Raw genomic sequence first — 24,593 nt, forward strand, 5'->3', positions numbered from 1 at the left:
CCTGAATCACAAGTAGATCTATGTCTCCTCACCCAGGCCACTGCTCTCTGCCGCTATCCGACAGAGCTCGGGTGCTTAATGGAGGCTGGGGCTGTTCACTCAGTTCCAGCCCCGCCCCTGATTGATATTACTGACAGAACAGAACAACTTTGTGGAATTTGTTTCTGTCCTGACTCAATTCCCCTGCAGAAGAGAAGCTGTTTTGAGTTCACAGAACCTGTGCCTCAGGCCCTATCTGTGCTGCTGTCCAGTCTCAGCTGTAGTTTGTATTCGCAGCATGGTTACCTGTCAGTTCCAACCTGCCTGCCCTCCTTTGTCTAGACTGATGATCCCCTGAGGGCCGGGCACATCTTAGGCTCAGTAAAGCGGTCCTCTGGGTCAGCCCTGCCCTGGGAATCTGCCAGCTCTGCGCGTGCGTTTCCTAGTCCTCAAGCTCCACCCAGGCCATTATCACCTCAGGCAAACCCTTTACTCGCAGGGCCTGCGTTTCTCTCCCAGATCTGTTCCGTGGGTAGTTGCCACCTGAGAAGATGCCCGGCCTCTTCTGGCTGCCCAGAGAGACAGGGGGTGTAACTCTGGAATATCCAGGGGTGAGCCCTATAGTTGCCAAAAATGGCTGCTGCTCTGTGCCTTGGGGTACCGCCGCTCCTGTGTGGTTCTCTCTCAGCCAACCATCCTCTCCTCACTCCCGTGCCACAGAATCAGCACTGACGAGCAACTGTCCATGCCCTGTCCACACCTCAAGAAAATACCTAAGATTCTGGACTCCTGGGGGACAGGCTTCCAGACATCAGAGTGAGAGTGGAGTGCTGGGAGCTCAGAATTGCAGGTAGAGAATATATACAGTTTTACGCCTGGCAGGAGAGCTCCATGGCACCCTAGTAGGGAAAGTAGGTCCAGTTTTTAGAGAGTCTCTCCCATGGGATATAATGGGAGAACTTTTGAACTCTCCTCATTTGTTTATGTGGTACTCTGAGCCATTCTTATCGGGGAGGGTTCTCCAGTCCGCTTGGTGATGGATTTTTTACCTTTTGTTTGTATGGTTTGGGTCGCAGCTTGCCTCAGCAGGGTCGATGTGTGTTCTTCTACCTTCTCTCTTGGCACAGCTTTAATCTGCCAGGTTACTTGCTAAATTTCTGTCTTTTAACTCTCCTTCTGGATGGGATCCTCTTTGGAAAGCTGGCTTCAGTCAGCCATCTTGTCTCCACCCCCCAACCTTCCACTTTTTTTTTTTAGACAGAGTCTCACTTTATTGCCCTCAGTAGAATGGCATGGCATCACAGCTCATAGCAATCTCCAACTCCTGGGCTTAGGCGATTCTCCTTCCTCAGCCTCCCTACAGGCTCCCGCCACAGCACCCAGCTATTTTTTTGTTAGAGTTTGGCCGGGGCTGGGTTCAAACCTGCCACCCTCAGTATGTGGGGCCGGCACCCTACCCACTGAGCCACAGGCACCTCCCCCCAAACTTTCACTTTTAAAGAAGTTTCTTTATATTTAAAGTTTGGTTTCTTACAGATAGCATGTATTTTCTATTGCTGCTATAACAAATGACTACAAACTTGTTTCCGTAAAACAACACAAATTTATTTTAGTTTTTTGTTTTGTTTTTTAGAGACAGGGTCTCACTCTGTTACCCTGGCTGGAGTACAGTGGCAGGACCATAGCTCCCTGAAGCCTCAAACTCCTGGGCTCAAGCGATCATCCTTCTCAGCCTCCAGAGTAGCTAGAACTATAGGTGCGTGCCACAATGCCCAGCTAATTCTTTTAATTTTTTGTAGAGATAGGGTCTTGCTATGTTGTCCAAGCTGGTCTGAAACTCCTAGGCTAAAACAGTCCTCCTTCCTTAGCCTCCCATAGTGCCAGGATTATATGTGTGAGGCACCACACCCAGCCTATCTTACAGTTTAGTAGGTCAAAAGTCGGACATGGGTCTTACTGGGCCAAAATCAAGGTGTTAGCAAGAATACATTCGTTTCTAAGAGCTTTAGAAACTAATTCATTTCATTGCCTTTTCATCTTCTAGGGACCACCTATATTCCTTGATTCTCGTTCTCCTTCTTCCATCTTCAAAACCAGCAATGTTGTATCTTTTTCTTAGTTCTTCCATAAGTACATCTCCCTCTTGACCGTAGTTTCTTCTGCTTCTGTGTTCCACTTTTAAGGACCTTTGGGTTTATAATGAACCTGCTTTAGATAATCCATATTTTAAGGTCAACTAATTAGCAACTTTAATTCCTCTTTGCTCTGTGACCTAGCATATTCACAGGTTCTGGGAATTAGGACATGGACATATTTTCCAAACATACAGCATATAGCTGGATCATACTTTTGTATCACATCTAAATATCTCTGCTTTCTAATTAATGTTTCAGTCTTTAATGTAACTACCAACATTTGGGGTTTAAATCTATAATATTGCTATTTGTAGCCATGCGTTTTTAGTTTTTAGTGGTGCTATAGGGACTTACAGTCTAAATCTTCAAATAATATTATCAGTTTACTTTCAAATAATCACATTCTACCTTTCTTCTTCAATTTCTACTCCTTCTGGAACTCTAATTACCAATGTATTATATACTTTTTGCTATTGTTCTATAGCTCACGGATGCTCTGGGTTTTACTCTTTCATCTTTTCTTCTGTGTGCTTCATTTTGTATATGGTTGTTTTGCTTCCTATAGCTCTATCTTTGAGTTCACATCTACTTTCTTCTATAATACCTAATCTGCTGTTAATCCTGTATTTTTTTTTTTTTTTTTGAGACAGAGTCTCAAACTGTCTTCCTGGGTAGAGTGCCATGGTGTCATCATAGCTCATAGCAACCTCCAACTCTTGGGATAATGCAATCCCCTTGCCTCAGTTTTTATATTTTTAGTAGAGACAGGGTCTCACTCTTGCTCAAGCTTGTCTTGAACTCATGAGGTCAGGCAATCCACCTGCCTCAGCTCTGAAAGTGCTAGGATTATAGGCGTGAACCACTGTACCTGGCAATCCTGTATTTTTTTTCATTTTAGACATTGTATTTTATCCTCTAGAAGTTCCATTTTTGTCTTTTTTTAATGTCTTCCATTTTTCTCCTCATCAGGTTCATATTTTCCTTTAACCTTGATCATATGTATAAGTTTATAACAGCTATTTTGAAGTTCTTGTCTATTAATGTCATTTCTGTATTAGCGTCTATGGATTTCTTTTTCTCCTTATGGGCCATATTTTCTGATTTTTACTTTGCCTTGTTATTTTTGACTATATGCTAGACACTGTGAATTTTACATTTTAAATTTTAGTTCAGTCCCAAATTTTAGTATATTTTTTAAGGATTATGGATTCTGTCTTGCAGTTATAACTTTTGGATCAATTTGAGATCAAATGCTGGCCTTTATTTTGGAGTAATTGAGGCCTGCTACTGAGGTGTGAGCCCTGTGAGGACACACCAGTGTGCTTCATGTATTATGAGGTCCCTCAACAAACTGTTCCCAATTTCTAATCTTTAGTAATTATTTAGTCTGCTGCTTTTTAGTGATTCTTTCCCCAGCCTTGGGAATTTTCTTCTCATACTTTCACAAGTCATTGTTCAGATAAAACACTAGAGAGGAGTCCCTTGCAAATCTACAGAATTCTTTTCTTCTGTAGGTCCCTTGCTGTGGTACTCCATACCCTAAGTTTTAGCTGCTTCACCCTCTCTAGATTTCAGTCTTTTATTCTCCAATGCAGTGAGACTACTTGGCTTTATTGGGATTTCCCTTTCCTGGCCTATCAACTGAAAGCTGCTATGGGCACTAAGCTAGGTATTATGTCATTGGTTTTTGTCTTCTTTAATTTAATAGTGCTGTACTGTTTGTTGTGCAATAATTGAAAGCCTTTGCTTCATATATTTTGTCCGGTTTTCTAGCTGTTTATGGAAGGAGGGAAATTTTTCATAGCAGTTAATTCTTGATGGACATAATCAAAAGTTTTGTCTTTTATTATTACAGTTTGATTTGATAGTCTTTTATCTCACATCATAGTAATGCTTAAAAATTTTGAAGTAGTTACAGGCAGCTATATTATTTTTACTATGTCATCTTGGTGAAGCATGTAATCTGGATGTTAGCAAGCTATCAAAGGAGTCTTGACAAAGCGGCACTATGTGTGGAATACTGCACTTGGGTTTAAGTTCCAGTGCTGCACTTAATACTTGCATGACCATGGCACATGCCATATGCCTGTTGCTATCAGAAGTGTTTCATATGTATATCTCATTCATTTCATTCTCAGAACTGTCTGCATACCACAAGTGGGTTAGATGCTCTAAGAGCACTGTTTTTCCTTATTTATTACTTGATTGTAAGTTTCCGAAGGACAGTAACAATGTCTTAATCACTGCTTTATTCCCAGTTCCTAGCATGCTAGTAAGTGCTCAATAAATACATATTGAATAAAGTAATTAGATAATAATTTCATTATATAGATGAGTAGCTGTGGCTTAAAGAAGTGGATCTGTTCACCTGAGATCACATAACTAATAAGTGTTTGCTCCAGGGAGTCTGTCAAACACAAAAACCTATTCTTCTTTTTACCACACCACCATGCTACATGTACCTGATAAGGGTCACAGTTTTAACATTAGATGCCTGGTAGAAATGATTTTTCTTGTACATATTGGCAATTTTATCTTCAGTTTCATGATTACAAATTAGCGTTGTAACCATTGGATAACTCTGGCAGGTGAATTGTGCCATGTCTCTTCAAGAAAGATTACCATTTAGAATGTTGAAAGTAACCAGAAGGATTTTTCCTTTCCCAACAGTGATATATTTGCAAAAAGGCCTTTATTGGTATTCTTTGGTTACAGGCAGATTTCAATTCTTGTAGTCTCAATGGGAAAAAAATGGGAGGGAGGTACAGAGAAATTGAATCAGTGATAGAGTAATGACTTTGCCTGATATTCTGAACATGGTATTTAAAAATTTTAGCAATTAACTATTTAATTTTAATAATGATAATCATTCATTATCATTTTTAGTTTTATACTCATTTTAATCACCCATCCATCCATTCTCCATGCTCCCCCAACTCCTATATTCTTACAGAAATAAAGCACACAGCTTACAAAAATGGATCTTAATAATGGATCCCAACTTCTTCATTCAATAATTAACAGCTGTGCACATACTATGTTCTAGATACTATTCTAGACCTTGGAAGTACTGAAGGGAACAAAACATAAGGTCCCTATTCACATGAAGGCTTGTATTCTAGTGGGGAGAGATAAATAATAAATGAATAGACACACATACTTGTACAAGAAAATATCAAGTCATGATAATTCTTAAATAAAGAGCTAAAATAAGTTGACAAATGGAGAGTAGTGACTAGGTGTTGCTATTTTAGAACTGATAAAGAAGTCTTCTGTGATTAGCCATGGCAGAGATGATAGTACATTCGCAGACGTAAAAGATAGCCTCAAAGACTAAATAAGGAAAGTTAAGAGCAAGCAAAAAGTTGTATCAACTAGAAACCATTGGATCTTTTCTCAAGAAGTTCATTATTAGTAAAATATATGTAAGGAATAAAAGAGAGCATGTTGTCATTTTGAACACATTCTAGCACTGGATGACATGTGGTCTGAACGTAATGTGGAGTGAAACATTCAGAAAATATTTAGAACTTAGAGACCTTGTACATTAGTTTCTCCCACCAAAAAAATAAAAGTACTGCAGAGGGAAGAGAGCAATGGATTAGCCGAGTAGACTGACCGCTTTAGTGTTTAAGGGGCTGAAATATGTAGAAAAAGAAATGGGAGTGAAAAAAGGGAAAACCTAGTGTATGTCAGGCACCATGCTACAGTCTTTACATAATCTTATTCTCATCTCACAACACATCACAAAGTATATAGTATTGGCTCGGCGCCCGTAGCACAGTGGTTACAGCGCCAGCCACATACACACAGGGTAGTGGGTTCAAATCCGACCCAGACCAGCTAAACAACTGCAACACCAAAGAAAATAGTCAGGTGTTGTGGTGAGTGCCTGTAGTTCCAGCTACTTGGGAAGCTGAGGCAGAAGAATCACTTAAGCCCAAGAGTTTGAGGTTGCTGTGAGCTGTGACACCATGGCACTCTACCGAGGGCGACATAACAAAACTCTTGTCTCCAAAAAAAAAAAAAGTATATAGTATGAAGCACATTTTATAGCAGTGCAGTTAAAAATGAACTCAAAATCTACAAAAGAATAGATTCAAACCTTGACTCACCTATTTCTAAAACCAGTGTACCACCCAAATAGGCCTTTTGTCTCTGAAATTGCCTTTCAGACCATACTTTTCCAAAACATTCATCCTCTCTTCTGTTTTGTGAGAAGTTTTGATCTGAAGCCAAATTTTAGCCCAGCCCCATTATCATTCTTCTTGTCAGATAAGCAGTTCTTTCCCATACAGTTAACTTTTCAGGACAGCTTTCAGTCTGGGGCATAGTGAACAGGAGAGCTATTAATGATGCATGTGCTTCCTGTGTAGACCATTGCAGGAGAAAAGGGTCACTTGGTTGTTTTCAATGTCAAATAGCAAGTTGTTAGTTGAGGGAAACATGCCTGTTAGGCTTAATTATTACCAAAATTGTCAGAATTACAGATTTAATCCTTTTTGAAAGATTCAAAACACCAACTAGGACAAAATCTGAAAATTCATGACTTCTTCCCATCCTTTAGTTTCTTTATTTGAATCTCACACAATAGCTTAAAGCTGCAAATAAAGAAAACCAGCATTAATACATAGTGTTCAACATCTTCATTTCGTTTTTGACCAAATGCCCCTTAATCCTTATGATTCTACACTTTTAAGTCTACCCTAAAATAACGTTTATCTTTTTCAAAGTCCCCAACCATAAATCAGCCATAATGGAAACTCTTCTTGCTTTTATTGCAAAGATATACGCTCCACCATTTGTGTCTAAAGGGTTTACCTCACTTTTTCACAGCTGACTCAGTGGATTGTAACCTTTAATGCAACCTGCATGGCATGCCGACACCAAATCTATGTGAAGTCTTTATAATTTTTATATGATTGATAGCATATTGCTCTTCATTGGTCGGGAGAACCATGTTTATTTCCTTCTTGCCTTTGTAGATGTTAAATTATTTAATCCATTTACTTTGACAATTGTGACTTCAAATGTAGAAATATGAAAGAAAAGCAACCAGGCTTAACAAGTCTGTGTCTGACTCTTAAGCCTAGGTATTTTCACTACACTGTGCTACCTCCAAAGGTTTTAAAGTCAAAGCTCCCTTTTGTATAAAGTAACCCAGCTAGTGGGGAGAGACAAAGAGTAAATTAACTAATTAATCAATCAAATGCTGTAGCTTTAGGAGAAAAAAAAGATTTTTTTATTTTATTGTTTCTAATAGGCACATGATAGTTATATAGGTTAATATTTATGGGGTATCGTGTGATATTTTGATACAGGTTTTCAGTGTGTAATGATCAGTCAGGGTAATATCCATCACCTCAAACATTTTCATTTCGTTGTGTTGGGTACATTCAAAATGTACTCTTCTAGCTATTTGAAAATATGCAATAAATTGTTAATTATAGGCACCCTATAGAGCTACATAATACTAAAATTTATTTCTTATATCTGGCTCTACTTTGTTAATCAACCTTTGGAAAAGCTCCTTTATTAGGCAGTTTTTCCAAACTGTTATCCATGCTTGTCTTATAGACTTTCATTTGACCCTTCATCCTTTATGATCATATATCAACTAAACATTATCCTCTATGTTAAATGCATACAACTCTCTGTATTTCAAAGCTTGTCCCCAAACTTTCCATGACATTTCTCTCTAACATGATATGAGGGTTTTTTAACTGTGGTGTTTTATCAGTTGTAGGTATTACTACTAAATACAACTCAAGACCTTCTCTAGAAAACTTAGGTTAGTTTTAGCTACCTGTTCTTCAATTAATTCAGCTAACATTTAATCTCTGATCTATGTCAGGCATATTTATATCTCAGAACTTCAGAGATGAATAAAATGAATGAAAAACTATTCTCTTAGGAAATTATAATCTACTTCCCAGCCCTACTCTCTTAGACTACTTCCTCTCTTCTTAGTATCCCATATTCACCATTTTCAGTTGTTTCTCTTGTTAATGGTTTCTCTTACTAATCTTACACTCCCAGGGATCATGTTCAAATGTTAGCCAAAAAATGTGGACAGTGTCATGCTATGAGTCAAAACCATTGACCTTGGATAAATTGCTCCAGTTTTCTCGTTTAAAAATGCAATAAAGAATTATTTTGTAAAGAATTTGTTAGAGGTAAATGAGATGATAATTTTAGTGTACAAAGGAGTGGTTGCTCTGTCCTGTCATTTACTTGTTCAAAAAACCTGTGTGACACCTTATTACCTTTCAAATTAAATGTAAAAGTCTCAGCCCACTATTGGATGCCCTCAGGTAGGATCCCCCAAGCTACTCTGTCAGCCTTCTCTTACGACTCTCCTACATACTCTCTCAGTCAAACCAAAAGTCCTACTCCCTGAAAATACCCTTCCTCCTTTTACCATGAGCGCAAACCAGTCATTACTGCCATTTTTTGAGTGTCCATTATATTTTAAGGTGTTTGCTGTTTCATACATTGTTGTTTTATACCTAATTTTAATGTAGTGGTTAACAATACAGATCCTGAGTCCAGCTCCTTATTTATTTTCATACTTTTGCTGCGCAGTCTTCTAACTGTGTAACGTGACATAAGTTACTTAATCTCTCTAAACCTCAGCATCCTCACCTATAAACGGAGACAGTAATGGAAACTATTGTAGTGCTGCTGTGAAGATTAAAAATAATAATCCATCTAAAGCACCTAATATAGTGACTAACACATAGTAAATAAATATCAACTATTTTTATTACTGTTGAACAACTTGTTATTTTCTTTTCATACACCTCTAGCAAAGTATTTTACAAATGGTGAGAAAAGTGAAGTGGCTCTTTCAAAGTAATAACATAGCAAGTAATTGGAAAAGATGAGACTTGAAACCAGAGATATCTGGTTCCAAAATCCTTTCCTTCCGCAATGTTTGCCTTATGCTAATCTCACTTCTTGAAAAATATCCTTCCCTAGCCGGACGTTGTGGCGGGCGCCTGTGGTCCCAGCTGCTTGGGAGGCTGAGGCAAGAGAATCGCGTAAGCCCAAGAGTTAGAGGTTGCTGTGAGCCGTGTGATGCCACGGCACTCTACCGAGGGCGGTACAGTTAGACTCTGTCTCTACAAAAAAAAAAAAAAAGAAAGAAAAATATCCTTCCTTGTGTCTAACTGGAATGAACTTTCGAAGCCCATCTCAGCTGCTGCCTCATTCACCTAGCTCTCTTTGATCACTGTCTAACTGTGAGCTCTCCCTCAAAACTCTCAATGCGCCACTCATTCTTATACAGTATTTTGCTACAGTGACTTGTCTACTAAGCCATGAGATCTTTGACAGCTGGGTTGGGGTTGGACCTCTTATTTCCTCTGAAGGAGAATACTTTGTGCTGGGTGTATACTGCTTTCACTGACTAGAAGTTGTTACAGTCACAAATGTAAAATTCTACTCTATTCAATCCAGGAATCATTTTTAATAGAGACATCATAATCAAATACTTAAGTAATACATATGAATTCTTATTTATTGTTTGTACAGATACAGTTGTCTCCTCCAGCTGTTGTACCAGTTTAGACTACATCGTCACCTACCTCTTCAAGCACATAGCAAAAGAGGGCAAGAAGCCACTTCGATGCAGAGAAGCTGCCCAGACTGGTCAGAGACTATTACATTTTATGCAGCAAAACCCAGATGTCCTGCAGCAGGTAAACTGGTTAATTGGTCACCTAACTTAAGAAACAAAGTTTTCAAAAAACCAACCTGTCTCTGACTATCTCTTAGAACAATTGATCTAAGTTTGTTGTGTTTTTTTTTTTTTTAGACAAAGTCTCATTACATCACCCTCAGTGAGTGCTGTGGTATCACAGCTCACAGCAACCTCAAACTCTTGGGCTCAAGCGATTCTCTTGCCTCAGCCTCCCAAGTAGCTGGGACTACAGGCACCCATCACAACACCTGGCTATTTTTTTTTTTTTTTTTTTTTTTTTTGGTTGTAGTTGTCATTATTGTTTGGCAGGCCCAGGCTGTGTTTGAATCTGCCCACTCTGGTGTATATGACTGGTGCCCTCGCCGCTGAGCTGAGAGTGCCGAGCCTGGTCTTAGATTTCTTTCCCCGTATATCATCTAGGAGTATTTTCCTTAAAAGTGGACTAGAACACTGGCCTAAAGATTACTCACCCTCAAGAAATCCCTTTACCATTTATCTCACTTCAGTGAAGCTAGAATTCAAAAAGAGTATAGCTTTTCCAAACACCTGAGAAAAATAGGACAAAACTGGAACTAGAAACTGACAACCTCTTATTTCATTCCTGGAGCTGCTGATAATGTCATATTAAGTTTGCCATGTGAATACTCTTGTGTATTAGGAAGCTACCATTTACTGAGCTCCTAGTCTGTGCCCGGCAACTTACTAAGAATTTTACATTTATTATATTAGACTTTGTATTTTTCTCATTTTAAGAAGAGATAGAGTAGGTATATTTCTAAGAACATTGAACTAATAAGTAATAAAGCCACTATTTCTTTATTTTTAAGCGTGTTTGCTAACTGCCTTATAAGGGTTAGGTGCAAGTTTATTATTGTTTTTAAAAACTCACTTGTGCAGGCCGGGCATGGTGGCTCACACCTGTAATCCCAGCACTTGGGAGGCCAAGGCAGGTGGATTGCCCGAGCTCATGAGTTCAAGACCAACCTGAACAAGAACAAGACCCCATCTCTAAAAAATAGCCAGGTGCTGTGGCAGGCATCTTATAGTCCCAGCTACATGGGAGGCTGAGGCAAGAACACTGGCCTAAAGATTTTGAGGTTGCTGTGAGTTAAGATGCCATGGCACTCTACCAAGGGTGACCAAGTGAGACTTTGTCTCAAAAAAAAAAAAAAAAACTCATTTGTGCAAATCACAGTAACAGCGTGTAAGAAAAATAAATATACATGCCAGAAATACTTCAGAAAGAATAATACCATTTTTAATGGCTGTATCAACATTCTGATATTTTTTAATACCACTAAGTTTGGAAATTATCTTCATACTATTTTCCGTTTCTTTTGCTAAATTATATCTGTAATAGTCTACAGTTATAAATGTAAACACTTCAATGGTGTCTTGCTGCGGTGATCGTTAGAGAGCAAAGAAGTCATTTGCAATCATCAGAAAATGTCACGTTTATAAATAAATGATGAAAATAGAATGATACAGTATAGAAAAGATTTCCTTCCTGGCTGTCATTTTTTGCTAATATTTAAATGAAATTATGTAAATTTTATATGTGGTGAGGTTCCAGTTACCTAATCATTTTTCAGGAAGGGATAGATACAGTTCAGATTTTATATAACTAGGCAAAAGGCTATAGCATGTAACTATTTATGACCCTAAAACTGTTACAACATATCAGTAATGCAGTGTAGGGAAGAGGAAAGTACCTCGCATTTAGCAAGGATTTATTACATGCAAGATGAAAGAACCATTAAGACTTATAAAACATAATTTCTGTCCTTTAAAAAATGTCCTTACATTCATAGTGTTGTGCACAAAAATAGAGAAAAACAAAATAACGTAAAAAACAAATGTTACAATCAGTGTAACCTGGCTTATTGTACCCTCAATGAATCCCCAACAATAAAAAAAAAAAAAAAAAAAATGTTATATGAGACAAAGAGGCAAGTAATTTGATTAATAGAGAGATGACAAAAGAGTGACACATGAGGGAAGGACTGCAAGAGAAGTCTTCTCATTTAGATCCCACAACACCCCTAAAATGTGGGTATCATCATCCTCATATTACAGATTAATAAACTGAGGTGTAGAAAGGTCAACTGGAAAGTGATAGAGTTGAAATTTGAACCAAGGTTGCTTTATCTCAAAAGCCTTTATCCTTACTAATCACACCACTGATTGGGTGGTGGGAATAATATCTCAGATTCACCTTCTATCAAGGTGGGGATAATATCTCAGATTCACCTTGAATGCCTTTTCAAAGTATCTTTTTTTATTAAGATACCAGTGCACCTCATCCACCCACCCACCCAAATGCAGTAGCTATGGGTATTGTTGGAAGTATGTCTTAGCCTTCCTATGTTTTGTATGGAGAAGGCCAACAACCACTTACAAGAGCATGTAGCCACTGAAGAAAATAAATATTCATGGATTGGCCAGGAGTCACTTCTGCCATAATCACAGTTATCGTCGCAGAAACTTTGGCAGAAACTTGTAGGTTGGTAAGAAATTTTATCAAAACTTAATAGGCTATAGTCCAAGACAAAATACCATCAGACTGTGCAGAGCCCAAGTCATGTGGAAGTGCAGGAGACAATCAAGTTTATCTTTACTCAGAATTACCATGGATTTGTTGGTTTAAGTAATTTCTGTGTGTTAATAATACTTGATAACCCTTCACTTTATAGCATATGACTAAGTAGTGATATATCTTTATTAACAGTGGAATACATTCTATTTATTTGTGATGTAGGCTTTCAGATAGCATTTTAAATATTAATGACTGGTCTCTGGTAGTCAGCATAAATATGATTTGCATTAGCACTAGGTTATATCATCTTGAGTGCCTCTGATGTCAACTATTGGGTATAGTAATATCTGACATCATCTCCTTAGGTCACTGACAACTTTGACCTCTATTCTTATGCACAGTTTCTGTCGTCTCAAAAGCTCTTTTGAATTGATTTGAAATTTTGACTCTTCCCTTTATGAGGCAGTAAAATTGATAATTATTCAGATGGGAACAGAGCACTGAGTGAAAAATCAATTCCACCCGCTCTCTGCTGCGTATAAAATTACTTCTGAGTCGGCTGGACGGAACGGATGGCCAGAGTAAAAGCAGCAGGCAGGAGTAGTGGGAAGAATTAGCTGGACAGGGCTAATAGCCTGAAGGGATGGACTTGGAAAAGAGGGAGTGGGCCAGTTGGGGGTTATTATGAGCAAGGATGGGTCCCATTGATCATCTGTTTACATCAGCTTTCCAAGACCTTATAAATCAGCCCTGAAGAGCAGCAGAACCCAAGATTCAGCCTATTACCAGTGGGACTTTGTATTAGATTATTTTCATTTTCACACTCAGATGAAAAGTGAGTCATTGATTATTCATTGGTTGCCCATTAAATGCTGTTTTTTATAGATGATTTGCCTATCACGGAAGGTAATGAACAAGGTTGCTGCTTCATAACTTGAGGTTTCAGTTTTCAAAGCATCTGTGTCGGTTAAGTAATGCCTAACCCTATTAAAAGGAATGGGTTACAAATTGCTTAACAGTGCTGAAAAACTAGACCCTAATGAGTAATTGTGCTTGGAGTTTAGAGAGGGTTTGTCAGCTCTTTAAACTAAACTGATGCAATGATCCTGCAATTATTTGCTAGTTTTTTCCTCCCTACCTGGACCAATTTTGTTGGACACATAATTGCATGAAGGATGTCAATCCCAGATTACAAAAGTTATTTCTTCAGGCTTTCATAATAAAGGAAGCTGGCCCCTACATAAAAGATTTTCCAGCATCTTTATAGGCCTTTCCATTTGCATACAGTAGCCTGGGAAAGACATTTTAGTGATTCTTATCTGGAAATGTGTCTATTATAACCCACTGTGTGGCCTTAGATCTTCAATGTTTTGTTTTTTGTTTGTTTGTTTGTTTTGTTTGTTTTATTTTTGAGTCAGAGCCTCAAGCTGTCACCCTGGGTAGAGTGCTGTGGTGTCACAGCTCACAGCAACCTCCAACTCTTGGGCTTAAGCTATTCTCTTGCCTCAGCCTCCCAAGTAGCTGGGACTACAGGCGCCCACCACGATGCCTGGCTATTTTTTGGTTGTAGTTGGTATTGTTTGGCAGGCCTGGGCTGGAATCAAACCCACCAGCTCTGGTGTATGTGGCTGGCGCCTATTAGACACCAAGCCAGATCTTCCATGTTTTTAAAAATATTCTCAAAATGAGCCATCTTTCATACTTTGCAAACAGATTTAACTTTGAAGCATTAAAATTTAGTTAATATGAAGATTCATTGTAATTAAGCGAATCTGTTTAAATAACAATTATTATCTCACCAGCAGTGCTGTGTCTTAACAATTGAGAAAAAAACAAGTTTACATAAATTAAGATGAAAAATTCCTCAAGTATGTTTATGTCATTAGAAAAATTAATTAAAAGTTTAAGGGGAAGACCAAAGCCAATAGTGATCAGATAGTTCATCACTACTGATTAGTAGCAGGAACTGATCTGCTACAGTAATTCGGATGACAACATTTCAATGTGAAATTTTTTTTTTCAATTTCAAATTTTTTTTCCACTAGTCATGTTAAGTATTTGCATCTATAACCCATAGATCAGTGTTCATTTAGTTATATGACAGAGTAAATTATTTGCCCAATTTAGGTAGAAGGAGAAGCGTGTTTTATAGAATTAGAGGGGCATTTGCTTCTTTAAATTAGAAATTCAGTTAAAACTAATTACTCTAGAAAGAGTAGCACCTTCCCCAAAAGTATAAGAAGTATGTCATTGTTAGTATTACCAATTACATACGCAATTAATTTATTAACAAGGTATTTTTTTATCAAGTATAGTCTTAAAAATCTAAATCTACCATGGAGAAATTGGAGCAATTAAATTTGAATTTATCTTACCTTCATCTGCTTGTCTATTTGACTCAAGTCAGCTGTACTAAAATCCCAAAGAAGTTCTAATTATGATTTTCTTTCTCTTTTTTATTGTTTGTTTATTTACTTATTTACTTACTAACATGGCATTCAGCTACAAATTGTGAAGAGCTGTCAGGAGCTATAAAAATCATACTTCAGTAGGGATGTAAGCTGAAAGAACATTCACCCTTTTCCTCAATCAGTCGGTCAATCAATGAAAATTGCTTTTGTATAGTGCTCTTCATGACATGCATCCTAAAGTGAATTACAGCAAAAGGGAAATCATCTGCTCTTTTTTCATTTCTGTGTTTAGACTGAAACAATATTGCTCAACATTTTGACATACTGTACAAGACATCTTTCATACTTAAGATTCCCTTCCATAATACTAAGTAGGAGAAAGTGCCGTTGAATATTTAACTGATGTTGAGACTTTGGCCTACAGACCCTTAGTAAGACTGTCATAGTAGGAAACACTTAAGCAGATGAAATATAAAATGTTTATCCTCTTAAACATTTCTTCTGCTTTTAAAAAAATAATTAGCCAGATTTTCTAATGTTAATAAAGATATTTCTGGTGACCCATAAGTAGAAAATATGCTCCACATATAAGCCATGAGCTCACTCTGGTTGATTTGCAACTTGGTTCTCAAAAATATGGCAGTAGATTGATATCAAAAACAAGCTAAAAGAACATTCACAACTGGATCAGGACATAACATGGATTTAAAGGTTTAAAGGAAGCAAGGGACACATCATTGGACACTGAAAGCGAAAAATAGGAATTGAAATTTCATGACAGAACTGTTTTTTGCACATGCTGCTGCAATCTTGGTCTTCTTAACAGCAATCCATGCATATACTATGTATTTATTTCTGGGAAAAATATAATACTAGGTAAAGTATTAAGTGCTTGCTGTGTGCAGACACTAGGTCTTTAAAATATATGCATTATCTGATTTAATTATAACACTATCTCTGTGAAAGTATAGTGTTATCAGGCAGACGTAGTGGCTCACTGGCTCATCCTAGCACTCTGGGAGGCCAAGGCCAGTGGATTGCTTGAGCTCACAATTCAAGACCAACCTGAGCAAAAAGCGAGACCCTGTCTTTACTGAAAAATAGAAAAACTGAAGCAAGAGGATCTCTTGAGCCCAAGAGTTGGAAGTTGCTGTGAGCTATTATACTACAGCACTCTACTCAGGTGACAGCTTGAGACTTGGTCTCCAAAAAAAGAAAAAGAAAGTATTATCATTGCCATTTTACAGATATGGAAACTAAGGCACAAAAAGATTAAGTAATATTCCCAAGGTCATTAAGTCAGTAAACAGAAGATTTTAAAATTTTAGCCTAGATCTTTTTAATTCCAGAGTGCTTAAGCACAAAGCTGTTCTTTATTGTTTGATGGCTTCTAATCTAACGTATATGTTTTGAGTGCTTACAGTGAGACAAGTTGAGCTTATAGTAAGCTTATAGTGACCCCACCTGGGTCACCCTCAAGGTAGAATGATTTAGAACAGTTATCCTATACCCCAAATTTATACTACAACCGGGACAAAACAGATGGACAATAACCCAAAGAGACAGCGGGCAAGGGAGAGGGAGATTGCTTTACCAGCTGGTGCAAAGAAAGCCCTGTGGTTCCTACCATCACCAAGGCAGAGCTAACCACTAGCCAAGCTTGTAGTCTCTTATTCTACACCCATACTGATCCATTCATTAATTTTACAGCCAGACATTGAGGGTATAAAATTTGGTAGGATGTGTATCTTTGAGAAGGTCAGAGTTTAATAGTATAACTGTTTTATGATGTTTGTAACTTTTCTTTAATGCCTTTGAGGTAGCTCGTAAGGTTTACTTTAACCTATTTATCTGGTATAGAATCAATATGGCAGCTATGAAATGAAGGTAGGGAGGCAACCTGTGCTTTGTACCTGACTGCTCGATGAGCACATCTCTATATATAGTCCTGACTCTAACCACTGACTCATTGGGATAGAATGCCAATTTTTACCTTTTTCAGGTTACAAATTGCTTCTTTTTTCTAAAGGACTCTACTAGTAAGATCAGTAGTCATTCTTAAGGTATAAATCTGACACCTGGGTTAATTTGAGCCTCCCTCTACCTTTACTATCCACACCAGGTATCACAAACTAAGATGGCCTACAGGGCCAAGCAGCAAACTTGAATGATGTAGACTAGAGAGAAACCTAAGGTGGTTGAACACACATCTCTGTCTAAAGAGGCAACCTCAACGCAGTGTCCGTGAGCGGTGCATGTGTGCACGCTCCTGCATAAGTGTTGCCAGATATATTAAAATTTCTCCCCTGAGGGGAAACAGAAATTCAGATTTTGAAATGTTGGCTACTTACTGAAAATTAAAAACAAAGCAAAACATTAAAACACTGGCAGGCCAACACTGTATGCCTGGCGACCAGTTTTCCACTTCTATATTATACAGTCTTAAAGACTTTCAAAACTAGGGTTTCCCAGTGTGTGATCCCTTAAATTTCCCACACCCATCCCATGTAGCAATGCTACAGTGTTATTTTTATTCCCATCTGAATTTTTGATAATTCTCAAAGCATACCTTTTTGGCTAGTTTAAAAAAGGAAGTAGTTAATTTGGTTTTAGTTACTTTAATTTGTTTTTGCTTTCACTTTTACTATACTAAGTCTTTACCCAAACTTAAAGGGGGGATCTTACCTCTTGAGGGTAGTGTTTTTGCATAACCAAAGGATACAGTGAACAAGCAAAGAAACTCAATTGACACTTTTCAAACTTTTTTTACTTTCCAAAATAGCCAGGTTTGTTTGAGGCAAAAATAAAGTTCAGTTTGATCAAGTGTGTTTGTTTATACACAATCTAATCACTAAAGATCAAATCAGAATATCTAAGGGGACAAAGCTGGACAAAAGTAGGTAACAAATAGGCAATAAAAGTTCAAAAGGGAGTAAGTCTCTTAATAATGAATAATTAGCCAAGCACAGTGGCTCATGCCTGTAGCCCTGGCACTTTGGAAGGGTGGGAAGATTACTTGAACCCAGGAGTTCAAGACCAGTGTCTTCAGCCCATCACTATGAAAAATTTAAAAATTATCAGAACATGATGGCACACTTTCAAAGTCCTAACTACTCAGGAGGCTGAGGCAGAAGGATCTCTTGAGCCCAGGAGTTTGAGGTTGTGAGCTATAAGGACACCACTGCACTTGATACTGGCAACAGAGTAAGACCCTGTCTCAAAAAAAAAAAAAAAGAAAGAAAAGAAAAGAAAACTTTGTGACCACTGTTTAGAAAGTTAATGTTTATAATTTTTTAAATACTTGTTTTTTTATTAAAATGGCATTTTGTCTGTGATGTTATGAAGTGATTTATCTTTAGAAGGATGATTCTAGTCCAAATCTTTTTTTTTTTAATCCTAGAAAGCTAATACATGTAATTTATTTGACACATATTTTGATGTTTTCTTTTTTTTTTTGGCCCGGGGCTGGGTTTGATCCCGCCACCTCTGGCATATGGGGCTGGCGCCCTACCCCTTTGAGCCACAGGCACTGCCCTAGTCCAAATCTTTTATTAACCATATATTTGGTGTTTTGATTTAATTTTTTGTTTGTTTGTTTGTTTTTTGAGACAGAGCCTCAAGCTGTCGCTCTGGGTAGAGTGCCATGGCATCACAGCTCACAGCAACCAACCTCCAACTCCTAGTCTCAAGCGAGTCTCCTGTCTCCGCCTCCCAAGTAGCTGGGACTATAGGTGCCTGCCACAATGCCCGACCATTTTTTTGTTGCAGCCATTGTTGTTTGGAGGGCCCGGGCTGGATTCAAACCCACCAGCTCAGGTGTATGTGGCTGGCGCCTTAGCCGCCATGATTTAGTTTTTATTATAGAAATATATGTCAAGTGACTATTTCGATTATAACAAAAAATAGTATTTTAAGATAGAAAAAACAATTAAAATACAAATCTATTCTTGATTTATAAATCATCAAATTAATGTTGTATATTTATAGTTTCTTTCCCCTTAAAGGTGACCTACATCTTGATACTTGTCCTGACACCTCAGAGTGGTCAATGAATATCTGCAAAGAAAATCCCCCCAAAAATTAATTTTCAGAAATACAATCTTCCAGCGATGATTTATTTGTTTGTTTTTAAGAGAAGGGGTTGCCCAGGCTGGGCTTGAACTCCCGGGCTCAGTCACCCTGCTATCTCAGCCTCCCAAGGAGCTGGGACTGCAGGCACATAATGCTGCACCCGGCTTTACAGGCAGTGATTTTAGGTATTAAATCTAGCATGGTCATAGACTACTACATAATAAATGGTAATGCTAAGATAAAATGATATACTATAGAATAATCCTGCTGAAATTCTACAAGAAAACTTCATTCTAAACATGGCTTAAAAAAGAAAAAAAAGTACTTTAAATATTCCAAATGTTTAGCAGACAAGAGAGGTTTCTGCTAACCCCACTAGGACATATGTTTTTCTACTCTAAGCACAGTTTAAGGATATAACCCATTGATAGCAGAACCTGCCTTATTAATTGAAAGGGATGGAATCCACCAGATGTAGCCCAAACCAGCAGAGAGTTGGGTGACTAAGCAACAGCAAAGACACCATATTGAGTGAGCCAGAATCCAGTCTCCAAGTCATTTATTTCAGCCAGTGACAATACATTTAAACTCCTGTGCCTCAGCAGTGATTGATGGTTTAATATCATATATAATTTTTTTAATGAAGGAAAGCCATTTAAATATGTTACCATTTGCACGGGTATTCTCCTATGTACATAACTGCATTTAATCATTATGGGGATTGTTTTTATACTTGTGTAATTTGTATCCAAGAGATAACTGTCAAAGCCATCTCATGCTGTTGCTGGAAATGGTACAGTGTGCTTCATACTTACGTAGATTCATTCTTCCCTGCACATAATTGAGAGTGGTGAGCTTTCTCTACCACCACATAGGAATTCCATGTTTACATTTCTGAAAATGAAAAATTAGCCCCACAATGTGCTTTTTCAGGTTCCCATTTTCTGTGGCTATGATATTTAAGTACCTTAGTTTTGTACCAGTATATGATTTGAAGAGTTTGATTTTAAGACTTTTAATATTAAAATACATAATAAAATTTTATTATCTAATTACAAGAGGGTTTAGCCTCTTATTAAAGTTGCTAAATCAGGTCTGGATTAGCATTATAATGGCACAGTTTGACATAGAATACTCAAAAGTCAAGTTCAAGGGAAGGAAGGGCTTTTTTGTTTTGGGGCGGGGGTGGGGGGGTGTGTCTCTCCTACCCCCAGTCCTCATACAAAACAACAAGGATAAAATGCATGTATGGAAACAAACAAGGAGCAATTTGGGATGCTGAAGAAGGAATGAAAGTGTCAGTCTAGGATGGTACCCTTAGGCAAGGCAGCTGGTCTATGTAGCCTTTTGTTTATCTGCTACTGGTTTATGTAGCCTTTAGGCCGGCACCAGAAACAATCACTCCTACAGGGTCAGCTGCTGGTCAGAAGCAAAGTAAGAAAAGATTTTGCGTCCAAACACAGCAACCATAATTTCTGTACAGCTGGCACCTGCTACTGGTGCACAGCATGAAGGTGAAAGGTCAAAGAGGCAGTTGTTCAAAACTCAAGAATGGCTTAAAGGGACTTGTAGATTAATCTGCTTTATTAACTTCCGTATATTAGATAACTATTGCTGTGAATGACAGTACATCTTTTTGAATAAGTCGCATCTCTTTCTCTTTTAAATTAGCTTTTGAGTAATGAATATTAAATAGAAAGCATTTCAGGGATAATTAAATGAAAACAGAATGATGTCATTTTGCAATTATATTTGTATGTTTATAGAATAGAGGAATTATGTTTTTCAAGGAGCTAAAAGGAAAAAAAAAAAAGCCAGCTCTTCATAAAGAATTTGGAATAAATAAACCACATGTCCACCAGTCTCCATGTTTAAACTAAAAATTATGATATAGTGTGTAACTTAGCATGAAGTCATTGGGTGCCAGTGGGTTGATTTGGCTTGCCCAGCAGTTCCAAGTTGTTTTCCTAATGAATTAAGTAGCAATAATCTGTCATCGTTCTTTTATCTACAGTTTAACACAATCAGTTTTGCTATTAGTCTGCAACAAATGTTCTCAGAACAGGAAAGGTGTTATTAAAAATGAACAACAGGTATATACCTTTTCCTTTACACTCATGTAACTCAGATAAAGAATATTTCATAAGGGAAAAAAAGCACAGCTTTACATGGGTTCAGCCCAGTAATAATTAGACATCCTTTCACCTGGTATGGCAAATGGCAAGCAAGATGGTTTTTAGCCTCATCATTAATAGTGATTGACATAATTGGCTATCATTGTAAAAATTAAGAATAAAAAGAATTCACTACATGTATCCCTTTTTAAGAGCTCTACCAGGAAAATTCAAAACCTATAAATTAAATGTTGTCACCAACTCTGGGAAAGTTTTTAACAATCTGCGTGCAAAAGGAATCGTTTTGTCTGTTGATTCTCGGTGATTTTTCGTTTTTAGTTTGTCTTTTTTTTTTTCTTAAAAATTCTCTGAAAAAGAAAGCATTGCAGGCTGGTTCACTGGCTCATGCTATAATCCTAGCACTTTGGGAGGCCAAGACAGAGGATTGCTTGAGGCCAGAGTTCAAGACTAGCCTAAGCAGGCTCGGCGCCAGCAGCCAGGGCACCAGCCACATTCCCCAGAGCTGGCAGTTTCGAATCCAGCCTGAGCCTGCCAAACAACAATAACTGCAACAAAAAAATAGCCAGGCATTGTGGCAGGCGCCTGTAGTCCCAGCTACTTGGGAGGCTGAGGCAAGAGAATCACTTAAGCCCAAGAATTTGAGGTTGCTGTGAGCTGTGATGCCAGGGCATTCTACCTAGGGTGACATTTTTTTTTTTTTATTAAATCATAGCTGTGTACATTAATGCGATCATGGGGCACCAGACACTGGTTTTATAGACCGTTTGACACATTTTCATCACACTGGTTAACATAGCCTTCTTGGCGTTTTCTTAGTTATTGTGTTAAGACATTTATATTCATTTATTATCCATTCGTGGATCAATGGGCACTTGGGCTTTTTCCATGACTTAGCAATTATGAATTGGGCTGCAATAAACATTCTGGTACAAGTATCTTTGTTAGAATGTGATTTTTGGTCTTCTAGGTATATACCTACCCTGTTTTCCCGAAAATAAGACATCCTCCAAAAATAAGACCTACTTACAGGGAAGATAAGACGTCCCCTGAAAATAAGATCTAGCGCATCTTTGGGTTAAAAAAAGATACTGTCTTATTTTTGGGGAAATAGGGTAGTAGAGGAATTATAGGAATGAATGGCAGATCTATTTTTAGATCTCTAAGTGTTCTCCATACATCTTTCCAAAAGGAATGTATTAATTTGCATTCCCACCAACAGGGTAGAAGTGTTTCCTTTTCTCCACATCCACATCATCATCTCTTGTCTTGGGATTTTGTGGTATGGGCTAATCTTACTGGAGTTAGATGATATCTCAAAGTAGTTTTGATTTGCATTTCTCTAATGATTAAGAATGATGCGCATTTTTTCATATGTCTGTAGGCCGTGTGCCTGTCTTCTTCAGAGATGTTTCTCTTCAAGTCCCTTGCCCAGCCTGCGATGGGGTCACTTGTTCTTTTCTTGCTTATATGTTTGAGTTCTCTGTGGATTCTGGTTATAAAACCTTTGTCAGAGACATAACCTGCAAATATCTTCTCCCATTCTGAGGGCTGTTTGCTTGCTTTACTTACTGTGTTCTTGGCTGTGCAGCTTTTTAGTTTGATCGGGTCCCAGTAGTGTGTTTCTGAAGCTGCTTCAATTGCCCGGGGGGGGGGGGGGGGGGGGCGGGGGTCCTCCTCATAAAATATTCACCCAGACCAATTTCTTCAAGGGTTTTCCCTGCACTCTCTTCTAATATTTTTATAGTTTCATGTCTTAAGTTTAAATCTTTAATCCAGTGAGAGTCTTAGTTAATGGTGAAAGGTGTGGATCCAGTTTCAGTCTTCTACAGGTTGCCAGCCAGTTCACCCAGCACCATTTGTTAAATAGGGAATCTTTTCCCCACTAAATGTTTTTAATTGGCTTGTCAAAGATCAAATAACAGTAAGTAGCTGGATTCATCTTTTGGTTCTCTATTCTGTTCCAGACATCTACTTCTCTGTTTTTCTGCCAGTACCATGCTGTTTTGATCACTGTCTATTTATAGTATAGTCTGAGGTCTGGTAGCATGATTCCTCCTGCTTTGTTTTTATTTCTGAGTAATGTCTTGGCTATTCAAGGTTTTTTCTTTTTCCATATAAAACGAAGTATTAATTTTTCAAGATCTTTAAAGTATGACAGTGGAGTTTTAATAGGGATTACATTAAAATTGTATATTGCTTTGGGTAGTATGGACATTTTGACAATGTTGATTCTTCCCAGCCATGAGCATGGTATGTTTTTCCATTTGTTAACATTTTCAGCTATTTCTTTTCTTAGAGTTTCATAGTTCTCTTTGTAGAGATCTTTCACGTCCTTTGTTAGATAAACTCCCAAATATTTCATCTTCTTTGGCACTACTGTGAATGGAATAAATTTTTTCAGCTTGACTATTGTTGGTATATATAAAGGCTACCAATTTATGAATGTTGATTTTGTAACCTGAGACGCTGCTGTATTCCTTGATCACTTCTAAGAGTTTTATAGTAGAATCCCTGGTGTTTTCCAGATATACAATCATATCATCTGTGAAGAGTGAAAGTTTGATCTCTTCTGACCCATATGGATACCCTTGATCGCCTTTTCTTCCCTAATTGCGGTGGCTAAAACTTCCATTACAATGTTAAAGAGCAGTGGAGACAATGGGCAGCCTTGTCTGGTTCCTGATCTGAGTGGAAATGATTTCAGTTTAACTCCATTCAATACAATATTGGCTGTGGGTTTGCTGTAGAAGGCCTCTACCAGTTTAATAAATGTCCCTTCTATACCAGTTTTCTTAAGTGTTCTGATCATGAAGGGATGCTGAATATTATCAAAAGCTTTTCTGCATCAATTGGGAGAATCATATGGTCTTTGTTTTTTAATTTGTTTATGTGCTGAATTATACTTAAAGATTTACATATATGAACCAGCCTTGAGACCCTGGGATAAAAGCGACTTGGTCATGATGTATAATTTGTTTGATGTGTTGCTGGATTTTGTTTGTTAGGATCTTGTTGAATATTTTTGCATCTATATTCATTAGTGATATTGGTCTATAATTTTCTTTTCTTGTTGAGTCTTTTCCTGGTTTGGGGATCGGGGTGATGCTTGCTTCATAGAACGTGTTGAGTAGTCTTCCTTCTTTTTCTACATTTTGGAACCAGTTGAGTAAGATAGGTACTAGTTCCTCTTTAAAGGTTTGGTAGAATTCTGATGTGAATTCTGGTCCCAGGCTTTTCTTTTTAGGGAGGTTTTGTATGGTTGATGCTATTTCTGAACTTGATATTAACTTGTTCAACATTTCCACTTGATTCTGGCTAAGTCTTGGAAGGTGACGTGCTTCCAAGTATTGGTCAATTTCCTTCAGATTTTTGTATTTCTGAGAATGAAGTTTCTCGTAATAGTCATTAAGGATTTTTTGAATTTCTGAGGAGGGCGGGTGATTGGTGGGATTATACCTACGGTGCATCTTACAAGGGTGCATGTGAAACTTAGTAAATGTAGAACGTAAATGTCTTAACACAATAACTAAGAAAATGCCAGGAAGGCTATGTTAACCAATGTGATGAAAATGTGTCAAATGGTCTATAAAACCAGTTTATGGTGCCCCATGATCGCATTAA

At 37.8% G+C, this 24,593-nt stretch overlaps 1 protein-coding gene across 2 annotated transcripts in view; it reads left to right on the plus strand.

Annotated features, from left to right (window-relative positions):
* Positions 1-24,593, plus strand: part of RANBP17 (RAN binding protein 17) — a 480,295-nt gene that overhangs the window by 433,882 nt on the left and 21,820 nt on the right. For both annotated transcript variants that reach the window (XM_053566863.1, XM_053566864.1), the window contains one exon: positions 9,651-9,817. In XM_053566863.1, coding sequence (XP_053422838.1) covers positions 9,651-9,817 — 167 coding nt within the window. The remainder of the gene's footprint in view (positions 1-9,650; positions 9,818-24,593) is intronic.

This window comes from Nycticebus coucang, chromosome 17, assembly GCF_027406575.1.
Source record: "Nycticebus coucang isolate mNycCou1 chromosome 17, mNycCou1.pri, whole genome shotgun sequence".
NCBI lineage: Eukaryota > Metazoa > Chordata > Mammalia > Primates > Lorisidae > Nycticebus > Nycticebus coucang.